Source organism: Mizuhopecten yessoensis, unplaced genomic scaffold, assembly GCF_002113885.1.
Source record: "Mizuhopecten yessoensis strain PY_sf001 unplaced genomic scaffold, ASM211388v2 scaffold11023, whole genome shotgun sequence".
Lineage (NCBI taxonomy): Eukaryota > Metazoa > Mollusca > Bivalvia > Pectinida > Pectinidae > Mizuhopecten > Mizuhopecten yessoensis.
In genome coordinates this window covers 294167-307004 of record NW_018408840.1, presented here as the reverse complement: position 1 = coordinate 307004, position 12838 = coordinate 294167, and the positions used below count along the sequence as shown (strand labels likewise).

General features: G+C 37.4%; 1 protein-coding gene across 1 annotated transcript in view; it reads right to left on the bottom strand.

Moving 5' to 3' along the window:
- Nucleotides 1–473: 473 nt before the first annotated feature.
- Nucleotides 474–12838, bottom strand: part of LOC110464701 (multidrug resistance-associated protein 5-like) — a 42825-nt gene continuing 30460 nt past the window's right edge. Inside the window, exons 21-26 of the mRNA XM_021520051.1 lie at nt 5108–5194; nt 3528–3711; nt 2613–2772; nt 2323–2401; nt 1434–1547; nt 474–737 (exon numbers count right to left, since the gene is read on the bottom strand). Of these exons, the coding sequence (XP_021375726.1) occupies nt 474–737; nt 1434–1547; nt 2323–2401; nt 2613–2772; nt 3528–3711; nt 5108–5194 (888 nt within the window). The remainder of the gene's footprint in view (nt 738–1433; nt 1548–2322; nt 2402–2612; nt 2773–3527; nt 3712–5107; nt 5195–12838) is intronic.

The window sequence follows — 12838 nt, the reverse complement described above, 5'->3', positions numbered from 1 at the left end:
AAAGTGAAAAGCAATATGCATACACCAAATACGTGCTTTTGTATACAAACATGCCGCACTACTGACGGTATGTTTTTGACTGAAATAAGGGCATTGTAAGACCCATCAATGTAAACAGATGAAGTATGGTTATCATCATATACTCTTGTTCGGTTTAAAACCATCTAAGTTTCGTCGACTTGACGAAGAGAGAAACACCTCTTTGAATTCCGAAAATTGTACAGGTCAATTATTGGGACCGTTCTGGCTTCAGTGTTGACTGGGGAACAAGCCTTACACATATGTGACGAACACCTTTCGCCCGATGAAATTAAATATAGGTAAAAAGAACACAACATTGACTTGACATTAAGAATGTAACGTATCTGTCAACGACAAGGGAAATATATCTTATAGGAAAAACAATAGATAAATATCAAGCCAAAATATAATACAGGCTTTAGTTTTCTTCATCCACATATATTATCTTCAGCTTAAACATCTGGTGGCTGCACACTTTGAGCGCGAATCATATTGTTGAACTGTGAATACGGATTCTGTAATAACATTTGCGGATTGCCAGTTTCTATCACCTGTCCAGCCTCCATAACTAGTATGACGTCACAATGTAAGACGGTGTTGAGCCTGTGTGCGATCGTAAGGACAGTACAGTCGGAGAAGCTGTCCCGGATCGTCTCCTGGATCAAGGCGTCTGTGGACGTGTCGATGGAAGCTGTGGCCTCGTCTAGGAGGAGGATCTGAAGTGCATTACAAGAATTTATAACAAATACATAGAAATCGTTGTAAAACAAAGAAGTTACATTATTTTCCATTCTCACCACTTTCCTGTGCAAGTCAAATTCATGCTTCATTTTCTTTATCAACAGAAAGGCAAATACAGGTTGTGGACCTTTTCAGGGATTTAAAAAAAAATGTAGCTTATTCCAGGAATGTTGCAAAAACGTATCAGCATAGCAAATACTATGACTGATAGCGAAGTGGATAATCTTTTTGATTTATATTTGAAAAGCTCGAGATCAAAGCATCATGGGGGAGCTATCTCTTTCAAGTTAATGTATTTCCTGTATTTATAAATCTTCCTCCTTAAAGTAACCTGGCAAGCAACCCTTATTCAGAAAAATGACAAGCAATTTGGAAATACAGTACAAAGACTTGTCATACTTTGCATTAAGATTGATTACAGAAACGACTAATCAGAAATCTCTGATGGGCTCCATATATATTTTTTTTATGTACTTACCCAAATAGTTTTAATAGACAAATTGATGTGGTTTTTTTTTATATCTCATATAACATGATCTATGTATTAACATTTGTCATGTATCTGATTATTTACAGAATAGCATTCCTTATATTCCGCTAATACTTTGATTAGGTAATTTGTAAATTCGTTCCTTTTTGCAAGTTTTGGGTTTCCTTCAATGTATTCCTACCTTATTTTGACGTAAGATTGCACGTGCCAAACATATTAGTTGTCGTTCACCCACAGAGAAATTTTCTCCATTTTCCACAATGTATAAGGCAAGAGTCTGTTCAAGGAGTTTCATCTAAATGAATAATCAACATATTAACTTACAAATTTCACAAAGGAAAAAAAAAATCTCAACAATAAAGCAATGATTGTTCTTGCTGTAGATAGTATTTTATTCCACTGTTATACATGCACGTTGTTATTCCTTTGTTAAACATGTCAACTTTTGATAAAATAGGATTTGTGCTCAAGCCGAATTTCTTGTTTTCACTATAAGTTTACAAACAAACCTCCTTTTGTCAGTGATTTGAAAAAGACTTGAAGGAACTGAAAGCCCAAAAACTGTTTTCAATGTTTACCTGTGACATTTTGAGTGTTTTACATGATTTAAGCGAGTAACAAAAAAGTGGGTTTGAGCACAGAATCCATGCTTGAGCATGAGAAGAGTATCATGAATACGGGCCCTAAAAGATAAAGCAATGAGTTTTTTTTTGCTGTAGATTACAAAGTGTTGAAGTCAACAATATTTTACTTCACTGTTAAACATGCACGTTGTTATTCCATTGTTTAACATGTTAGGTTTGTTCTCTCTCTATAAAATAGGACTACTACTTCGTTGGGAATATTTACGTTATTCAGACCCCTACAAATGTGCCATATGATCCTTTTATCTAACTAATAATAAACAATAGTTATATGCTCGTCTCTCTATCCATATATAGCGATTAAATTACTTTAGGACTAGTATGTAAAATCTTTAGGACTAATATGTAAAAACTTTAGGACTAGTATGTAAAAAGGTTTAATAGGTTAAAAGATCAAAAACTAAACTAAAATCCCTGTCAACACACCTTTTCTTTCATATGGACCTGTTCAAGTGCGGTCCAGATGTCTGCGTCCGTGTACTTCTCAAAGGGATCCAGATTATACCTGTTGAGAGATAAGATAAAGTTTTACTCAAAACGTTTATTAATTAACCACGAACGCGAAACAATTCTGTCTTCATACATAAGGTTTAACAATGAATGCTGGGAATGACTGATGAAAAATACTTCTATGCGCGCCAATGTACTACATGAAACAAATACTGGACCGATTTAGAAAAGAATGTTTACAAACATTTTTATTTTACAAAACTCACCTAAGTGTACCAGCAAAAAGGACAGGGTCTTGTGGAATCGACGACAACATTGAACGCAAAAGTTTACGCGATACAGTTCCAATTTCTACGTCATCAATAACCACTTGCCCTCCTGATATATCCGTCAATCTGAAGAGCGCCGCGGCCAAGGAGGATTTACCTATATACATAAACAAACATAGCGAGAGACGTTTATTAGACTTTTCCCAATATTGAGTTGAAAACTTGTAGTTATTAGGCACTTACAAGGCCAATTTGTAATGTATTTTTTTTGTACTTATTATATCAAACACAAATTTATAGTGATACCGACCAATTGTGTTTTGTTGCGTAGAACTGGTTTCAATTCAGAAACGCAAACTGTATTGCTCAGCCTTTATATATTACACACTTATTCTTGCCTTTTTTCTTTAATATTAACACAAATGAATGATGAAAGCAATGGTTTAAATAGAAAGAATGTAGTGTAATAATCAAGAGAAAATAAATAAATGAATAAAATGTTTTGGTTTGAATGCTATTTCTGAAGGCTGTTAATGAGATTTCAAGTATATTTGCAAACAATTTGCTGAAATACAAAACAAATAAGTAAAAAAAAAAAATTAAATTGAATAACAAATACACATTTCATGGCAGAAACAAATTTCTTTCCGAATACTATTTTGTCTAACTCAACGTAAAAAATGTTATTTTTTCATAGATCTGATAATAAAGGGGCGGGTATGTGTCATTTTAGAAATCAATTTTTACAATTTTGTTGATGTGCTGAGGTAAGTAAATTTGAAGGCCTGTAATATCTAAAACAAATTCTCAAAATTTACAGACGTGATGAACAAGTATGAAATTGTGTTTTCAGCAAACAAACAAAACAAAACAAAGCCAAAAACAAACAATTGAAACTAAAACTTTTCCTACCCGCTCCCGTGCGGCCGACAATGCCGACCTTCTGTTTGGGAAGAATATCGAAACTGATGTTCTGCAGCACCAGATCCATGTCACTTCGGTATTTCATCATCACATTGGAGAATGTTATCCTTCCTTGGCTTGGCCAGTTTTCGTCTACTTTCGAACTCCCAGTTTCCCTCTCGATGTCGAGGATCTAAACAGATATGTCACAACATCAAACATAAAGGGAAACTATTGTAATTGTTTTAAGTTTTAATCGAGGTTAAGAGCCAGATAACCCTGATATATCGAAAAGGATCAGGGATCCCAGTTCAAATAACATGCTTCAATTTCACATGCAGGGACATCTGATCGGCCGAATGCTGTGTTTTCCTTGTTGTACTTTTGGGTTGTACATTAGATAGCATTGTTATTTTACCGTAGAGGCTCCACCCATCACTAAAATCACCGGAGGATCATCATTTTATACCAATTTAAACCAAACGAAATACATAAACGTTTCTCTCCAACAAAAGAGCATTTTGAACGCATAAAAGCCCTGTGTTCACCTCCCCCTTTTCATTGACCTGTTGTGGTTACATGCACGTGTTTGTTCTTTGGACTGATCAGAACATTGGCGCCCCTCTCTGTTATACGGTTCCATGCTGCCAACTGCTCGATGTTGATAGGAATTGTCATTCTACGCCTTTTCATTTTACAAAATTGCATTATGTTTTAGCAAGGAGTGTTAAGGGCAGCGAAGGAAAAATCTAGTGTGGGGACATTGTTTGCCGTCAGAAAGTCACCACGGTCCTCCCAACAGGCAACTGTGCGTTGCTCTGCAAGAACATCGGTCAATTGCCCCGTAAAAGTTAAATGTCATTGAATTAAAACACTAGGAGAACCTTACAAGCATGTGCTACCCCTCAGCAAACTCTCACAAAATCCCCCTCGAAAGCGGATATTCTTTATTTTTCGAGCTTGTGAAAGCGCTCATGGACATATTTTGACACAACCTCAGACGACTGCTTGATAAAGCAGAAACTTGGACTCATCCACAAAAAAAGCTCTTTTCCAATGTCCAATTTTGAAGCGATTTACCGAATGTGAAGTTGTGGGCACACATGGCTATTCAGCTCTTTATTATAATGCTTGGTTGAAAGCACAACACAACTATTTTGTCGATTCCATTTTATGTTTCTGTATAAATATCTGTTGGTGTATTAAAAATTACCAATTAGATATTGGTTGTGATGTATCCCTATATTGAATATCGTCATAATGGACATTTAGTTCAACACCTATAGGATGGGAAAGATAACCAAATTAAAGGCGAATATTGGTTTTTGAAATCATTTAGCTCAATGAAGACTACAATCTCATTTACATTCTTTTAAACAATATGGCTTCAAACTATAGCTAATTCCATTTTGCATCAAGTAAATATAGTTTAACGTGATTCACTTATTTGCGTAGGTCATATTGATGAACTTATCTGTAAATATGTATATGTACCATGATATCTGTGAATAACATGTGAAATTAAATTAAATCAAAAGAAAAGAAAAGAGACGAGGAGCAAAGTAAAATAACAGAGTCGTGCTGCATACTTCATACTCATGAATACGTTCAATACATGTAAATCTGGATTCCACCTCATTCAACATCCGGGCGAAGAACTGGATAACAGATGTCATCTGAAATCAGTAAATAAAGATATAAATATTGACCAAAATGGTAATATAGATACAAGTAATAGCCAAAAATATCGGAAGTATTCAAATGCAATACTGTAGTTTTACGAGAATCCGGTAGGGAAATATAAATAACTGCAGATCATGGTGAGTGAGAGGGAACTTTACATTGAGTGAAATGCATGGTGAGTGACAGAAATAATTATCACGATTGACATAATGAGTGAGTGGGAAACTTATATTAATTGACATGGTGAGTGAGTGAGAAACCGACACTGAGGAACCTGGTGAGTGAGTGAGAAACTTATATTGATTGACATGGTGAGTGAGCGAGAAACTAACACTGAGGAACATGTTGAGTGAGTGAAAAAACTTATAATGATTGACATGGTGAATGAGTGAGAAACTTATATTGATTGACATGGTGAGTAAGTAAGAAACTTACATTGATGGACATGGTGAGTAACAGTTAAACTTACTTTGATGGACATGGTGAGTGAGAGAGAAACTTGCATTGATGGACATGGTGAGTGAGTGAGAAACTTATATTGATTGACATGCTGAGTGAGTGAGAAACTTATATTGATTGACATGGTGATTGAGGGAGAAATTAACACTGAGTGACATGGTGAGTGAGGGAGAAATTAACACTGGGGAACATGGTGAGTGAGTAAGAAACTTATATTGATTGACATGGTGAGTGAGTGATAATCTTACATTGATAGCCATGGTGAGTGAATGAGAAACTTACATTGATGGACATGGTGAGTGAGGGAGAAATTAACACTGATGAACATGGTGAGTGAATGAGAAACTTATATTGATGGACATGGTGAGTGACAGTGAAACTTACATTAAGGGACATGGTGAGTGAGCGAAAAACGTACACTGAGGACATGGTTAGTGAAGGAGAAACTTACACTGAAGGACATAGCGAGTAACAGTTGAACTTACACTGAGGGACATGAAAGGTGACAGTGTAACTTATATTGATGGACATCGTGAGTGACAGTGTAACTTATATTGATGGACATGGTGAGTGAGTGATAAACTTATAATGAGGGAAACTGTAAGTGAGGGAGAAACTGATATTGAAGGTCATGGTGAGTAACAGTTAAACTTATATCGAGTGACATGGTGAGTGAGAGAGAACTTTAAATTGACGGATATTGTGAGTGACAGTGTAACTTACACTAAGGAACATGGTGAGTGAGTGAGAAATGTATATTGATGGATATGGTGAGTAACAGTTGAACTTACACTGAGGGACATGGAAAGTGACAGTGTTACTTACATCGATTGACATGGTAAGTGACAGATAAACTTACATAGATGTACATTGTGAGTGAGGGAGAAACTTATATCGAGTGACATGGTGAGTGAGAGAGAACTTTAAATTGATGGACATGGTGAGTGACAGTGTAACTTATATTGATGTATATGGTGGGTGAGGAAGAAACTTACACTGAGGAACCTGATGAGTGAGTGAGATATTTATATTGATTGACAAGGTGATTAACAGTTGATCTTACACTGAGGGACATGGTGAGTGACAGTGTAACTTATATTGATGGATATGGTGAATGAGGGAAAAACGTACAATGAGGGGGACTAGTGAATGAGGGAGAAACTTACACTGAGGGACATTGTAAGTGAGTGAGAACCTTACACTGAGGGACATGGTGAGTGAGGTAGAAACATACATTGAGGGACATATAAGGTGACAGTGTTACTTATATTGATGGACATTGTGAATGAGGGAAAAACGTACACTGAGGGACAGGGTGAGTGAGAGAGGACTTTACATTGAGGGACATGGCGAGTAAGAGAGAACCTTACTTTGAAGAACATAGTGAGCGAGAGAGAAACTTATATTGATTGACATGGTGAGTGAGTGGGAAACTTATATTGATTGGCATGGTGAATGAGGGAGAAACTTATATTGAATGACATGGTGAGTGAGGGAGAAACTTACATTTATTGACATAGTGAGTGAATGAGAAACCTATCTTGATTGATATGGTGGGTGAGAGAGAAACTTACATTCATTGACATGGTGAGTGAGGGAGAAACTTATGTTGATGGACATGGTGAGTGAGGGGAAACGTACACTGAGGGATATGGTGAGTGAGAGAGAAACTTACATTGATGGACATGGTGAGTGAGTGAGAACTTTAAATTGATGGACATGGTGAGTGACAGTGTAACTTATATTGATGGACATGGTGAGTGACAGTGTAACTTATATTGATGTATATGGTGGGTGAGGAAGAAACTTACACTGAGGAACCTGATGAGTGAGTGAGATATTTATATTGATTGACAAGGTGATTAACAGTTGATCTTACTCTGAGGGACATGGTGAGTGACAGTGTAACTTATATTGATGGATATGGTGAATGAGTGAAAAACGTACAATGAGGGGGACTAGTGAATGAGGGAGAAACTTACACTGAGGGACATTGCAAGTGAGTGAGAAACTTACACTGAGGGACATGGTGAGTGAGTGAGAACCTTACACTGAGGGACATGGTGAGTGAGTGGGAAACTTATATTATGTAGCATGGTAAGTGAGGGAGAAACTTATATTGATTGTCATGGTGAGTGAGTGAGAAATCTATATTGATTGACATGATGAGTGAGTGAGAAACTTACATTGATTGACATGGTGAGTGAGTGAGAAACTTATGTTGATGGACATGGTGAATGAGGGAAAACGTACACTGAGGGACATGGTGAGTGATAGAGAACCTTACACTGAGGGACATGGTGAGTGAGGTAGAAACATACATTGAGGGACATATAAGGTGACAGTGTTACTTATATTGATGGACATTGTGAATGAGGGAAAAACGTACACTGAGGGACAGGGTGAGTGAGAGAGGACTTTACATTGAGGGACATGGTGAGTAAGAGAGAACCTTACTTTGAGGAACATAGTGAGCGAGAGAGAAACTTATATTGATTGACATGGCGAGTGATTGGGAAACTTATATTGATTTACATGGTGAGTGAGTGAGGACTGATAGTGATTGACATGGGGAGTGAGTGAGAAACTGATATTGATTGACATGGTGAGTGAGGTAGAAACTTACATTGTGGGACATAGAAGGTGAGAGTGTTACTTATATTGATGGACATTGTGATTGATGGAAACATGTACACGAGGGACAAGGTGAGTGAGAGAGGACTTTACATTGATGGACATGGTGAGTGACAGTGTAACTTATATTGATGTATATGGTGGGTGAGGAAGAAACTTACACTGAGGAACCTGATGAGTGAGTGAGAAGTTTATATTCGCTATCATGGTGGTTGAGTGAGAAACTTATATTGATTGACATGGTGAGTGAATGAGAAACTTATATTGATTGGCATGGTAAGTGAGTGAGAAACTTATATTGATTGACATGGTGAGTGAGTGAGACACCTATGTTGATTGACATGGTGAGTGAGTGATAAACTTATAATGATTGACATGGTGAGTGAGAGAGAAACTTACATTAATGGACATGGTGAGTGAGTGATAAACTTATAATGATTGACATGGTGAGTGGGTGAGAAATTTATATTGATCGACATGGTAAGTGAGTGAGAAACTTATATTGATTGACATGGTGAGTGAGTGAGAAACTTATATTGATTGACATGGTGAGTGAATGAGAAACTTATATTGATTGGCATGGTAAGTGAGGGAGAAACTTATATTGATTGACATGGTGAGTGAATGAGAAACTTATATTGATTGGCATTGTAAGAGAGTGAGAAACTTATATTGATTGACATGGTGAGTGAGTGAGAAATTTATATTGATTGACATGGTGAGTTAGTGAGAAACTTATATTGATTGACATGGTGAGTGAGTGAGACACTTACACTGATTGACATGGTGAGTAACAGTTAAACTTATATTGATTGACACAGTGAGTGAATGAAAATTTGTTGATGAATGACATGCTGAGTGATAGAGAAACTTACATTGATTGACACAGTAAGTGAATGAGAAACTTTTAGTGATTGACATGGTGAGTGAGTGAGAAGTTTTTATTGAATGACATGGTGAGTGAGGAGGAAACTTACATTGATTGCCATGGTGAGTGAGGGAGAAACTTACATTGATTGACACAGTGAGTGAATGAGAAACTTATATTGATTGACATGGTGAGTGAGTGAGAAGCTTATGTTGATGGACATGGTGATTGAGGGGAAACGTACACTGAGGGACATGGTGTGTGAAAGAGAAACTTACATTTATGGACATGGTGAGTGAGTGAGACACTTACACTGATGGACATGGTGAGTAACATTTAAACTTATATTAATTGACATGGTGAGTGACGGAGAAACTAACACTGAGGAACATGGTGAGTGAGTGAGAAACTGATATTGATTGACACAGTGAGTGAGTGAGAATTTGTTAATGAATGACATGCTGAGTGGGTGAGAAACTTACACTGATGGACATGGTGAGACACATTTAAACTTATATTAATTGACATGGTGAGTGACGGAGAAACTAACACTGAGGAACATAGTGAGTGAGTGAGTGAGAAACCTATATTGATTGACACAGTGAGTGAATGAGAATTTGTTAATGAATGACATGCTGAGTGATTGAGAAACTTATGTTGATTGACATGGTAAATAAGGGAGAAACTTACATTGATGGACATGGTGGATGAGAGAGAACTTTACATTGATGGACATGGTGAGTATCAGTTAAACTTACATTGAGGAATGGAAGGTGACAGTATTACTTATCTTGATGACATAGTGAATGACAGTGTAACTGACACATAGTGACATGGTAAGTAAGGGAGAAACTTACATTGATGGACATGGTGAGTGAGGAAGAAACTAACAATGAGGGACATGGTGAGTGAGAGAGAAACTTACATTGAGGGACATGGTGTGTGAGAGAGAAACTTACACTGAGGGACATGATGAGTAACACTTAAACTTACACTGAGGGACATGGTGAGTGAGGGAGAAACTTATATTGAAGGACATGATGAGTGACAGTTAAACTTATATTGAGGGACATGGCAAGTAAGAGAGAAACTTGTATTGATGGACATGGTGGATGAGAGAGAACTTTACATTGAGGGACATGGTGAGTGAGTGAAAAACTTACACCGAGGGACATAATGAGTGAGTGAGCAATTTATATTGATTGACATGGTGAGTGACGGAAAACTTATATTGATTGTCATGGTGAGTGAGTGAGCAATTTTTATTGATTGAAATGGTGAATGAGTGAGAAACTTACATTGATTGACATGGTGAGTGACAGAGAACCTTACATTGAGGGACATGGTGAGTGAGTGAGAAACTTACACCGAGGGACATAATGAGTGAGTGAGCAATTTATATTGATTGACATGGTGAGTGACGGAAAACTTATATTGATTGTCATGGTGAGTGAGTGAGCAATTTATATTGATTGACATGGTGAATGAGTGAGAAACTTACATTGATGGACATGGTGGGTGAGAAAGAAACTTACATTGAGTGACATGGTGAGTGAGAGAGAAATTTGTAATGATGGACATGTTGAGTGAGAGAAAAACTTACACTGAGGGACATGATGAGTAACATTTTAACTTACACTGAGGGACATTATGAGGGAGTGAGAAACTTTTATTGATTGACATGGCAAGTGAGAGAGAAACTTACACTGAGGGACATGGTGAGTGAGTGAGATACTTACATTGAGGGACATGGTGTGTGAGAGAGAAACTTATACTGAGGGACATGGTGAGTGACATTTAAACTTATATTGAGGGACATGGCAAGTGAGAGAGAAACTTACACTGAGGGACATGGGGAGTGAGTGAGAAACTTATACTGAGGGACATGGTGAGTGACATTTAAACTTATATAGAGGGACATGGCAAGTGAGAGAGAAATTAACATTGATGGACATGGTGAGTAACAGTTAAACTTACATTGTCAGACATGGAAGGTGACAGTGTTACTTATCTTGAGGACATAGTGAATGACAGTGTAACTGAAACAGAGGGACATGGTAAGTAAGGGAGAAACTTACATTGATGGACATGGTGAGTGAGTGAGAAACTTACATTGATTGACATGGTGAGTGAGTGAGAAACTTACGCTGAGGGACATTAATAGTGAGAGAGAAACTTATATTATTTAACATGGTAAGTGAGGGAGAAACTAAATCTGAGGAATATGGTGAGTGAGTTAGAAACTTACATTGATTGACATGGTGAGTGAGAGAGAAACTTACATTGAGGGACATGGTGTGTGAGAGAGAAACTTACACTGAGGGACATGGTGAGTGACAGTTAAACTTACATTGAGGGACATGGCAAGTGAGAGAGAAACTTATATTGATGGACATGGTGGATGAGAGAGAACTTTACATTGATGGACATGGTGGATGAGAGAGAACTTTACATTGATCGATATGGTGAGTAACAGTTAAACTTACAATGTGAGACATGGAAGGTGACAGTGTTACTTATCTTGAGGACATAGTGAATGACAGTGTAACTGACACAGGGGGACATGGTAAGTAAGGGAGAAACTTACATTGATGGACATGGTGAGTGAGTAAGAAACTTACATTGATTGACATGGTGAGTGAGTGAGAAACTTACACTGAGGGACATTAATAGTGAAAGAGAAACTTATATTATTTAACATGGTTAGTGAGGGAGAAACTAAATCTGAGGAATATGGTGAGTGAGTTAGAAACTTACATTGATGGACATGGTGGGCTGAGAGAGAAACTTACATTGAGGGACATAATGAGTGAGTGAGGAACTTATACTGATTGACATGGTGAGTGATCGAGAAACTAACACTGGGGAACATGGTGAGTGAGTGAGAAACTTATATTTGTTGACATGGTGATTGACGGAAAACTTATATTGAATGTCATGGTGAGTGAGAGAGAAACTTATATTGAATGTCATGGTGAGTGAGAGAAAAACTTACACTGAGGGACATGATGAGTAACATTTTAACTTACACTGAGGGAAATGATGAGTAACACTTAAACTTACACTGAGGGACATTATGAGGGAGTGAGAAACTTTTATTGATTGACATGGTGAGTGAGGAAGAAACTAACAATGAGGGACATGGTGAGTGAGTGAGATACTTATATTGATTGACATGGTAAGTGAGAGAGAAATTTATACTGAGGGACATGGTGAGTGAGGGATAAACTTACACTGAGGGACATGGTGAGTGAGAGAGAAACTTACACTGAGGACATGGTGAGTGAGGGAGAAACTTATATTGAAGGACATGATGAGTAACAGTTAAACTTATATTGAAGGACATGGCAAGTGAGAGAGAAATTAACATTGATGGACATGGTGGATGAGAGAGAACTTTACATTGATGGACATGGTGGATGAGAGAGTGAGAAACTTACACTGAGGGACATGGTGAGTGAGGGAGAAACTTATATTGAAGGAAATGATAAGTAACAGTTAAACTTACATTGAGGGACATGGCGAGTGAGAGAGAAATTAACATTGATGGACATGGTGGATGAGAGAGAACTTTACATTGATGGACATGGTGGATGAGAGAGAACTTTACATTGATGGACATGGTGGATGAGAGAGTGAGAAACTTACACTGAGGGACATGGTGAGTGAGGGAGAA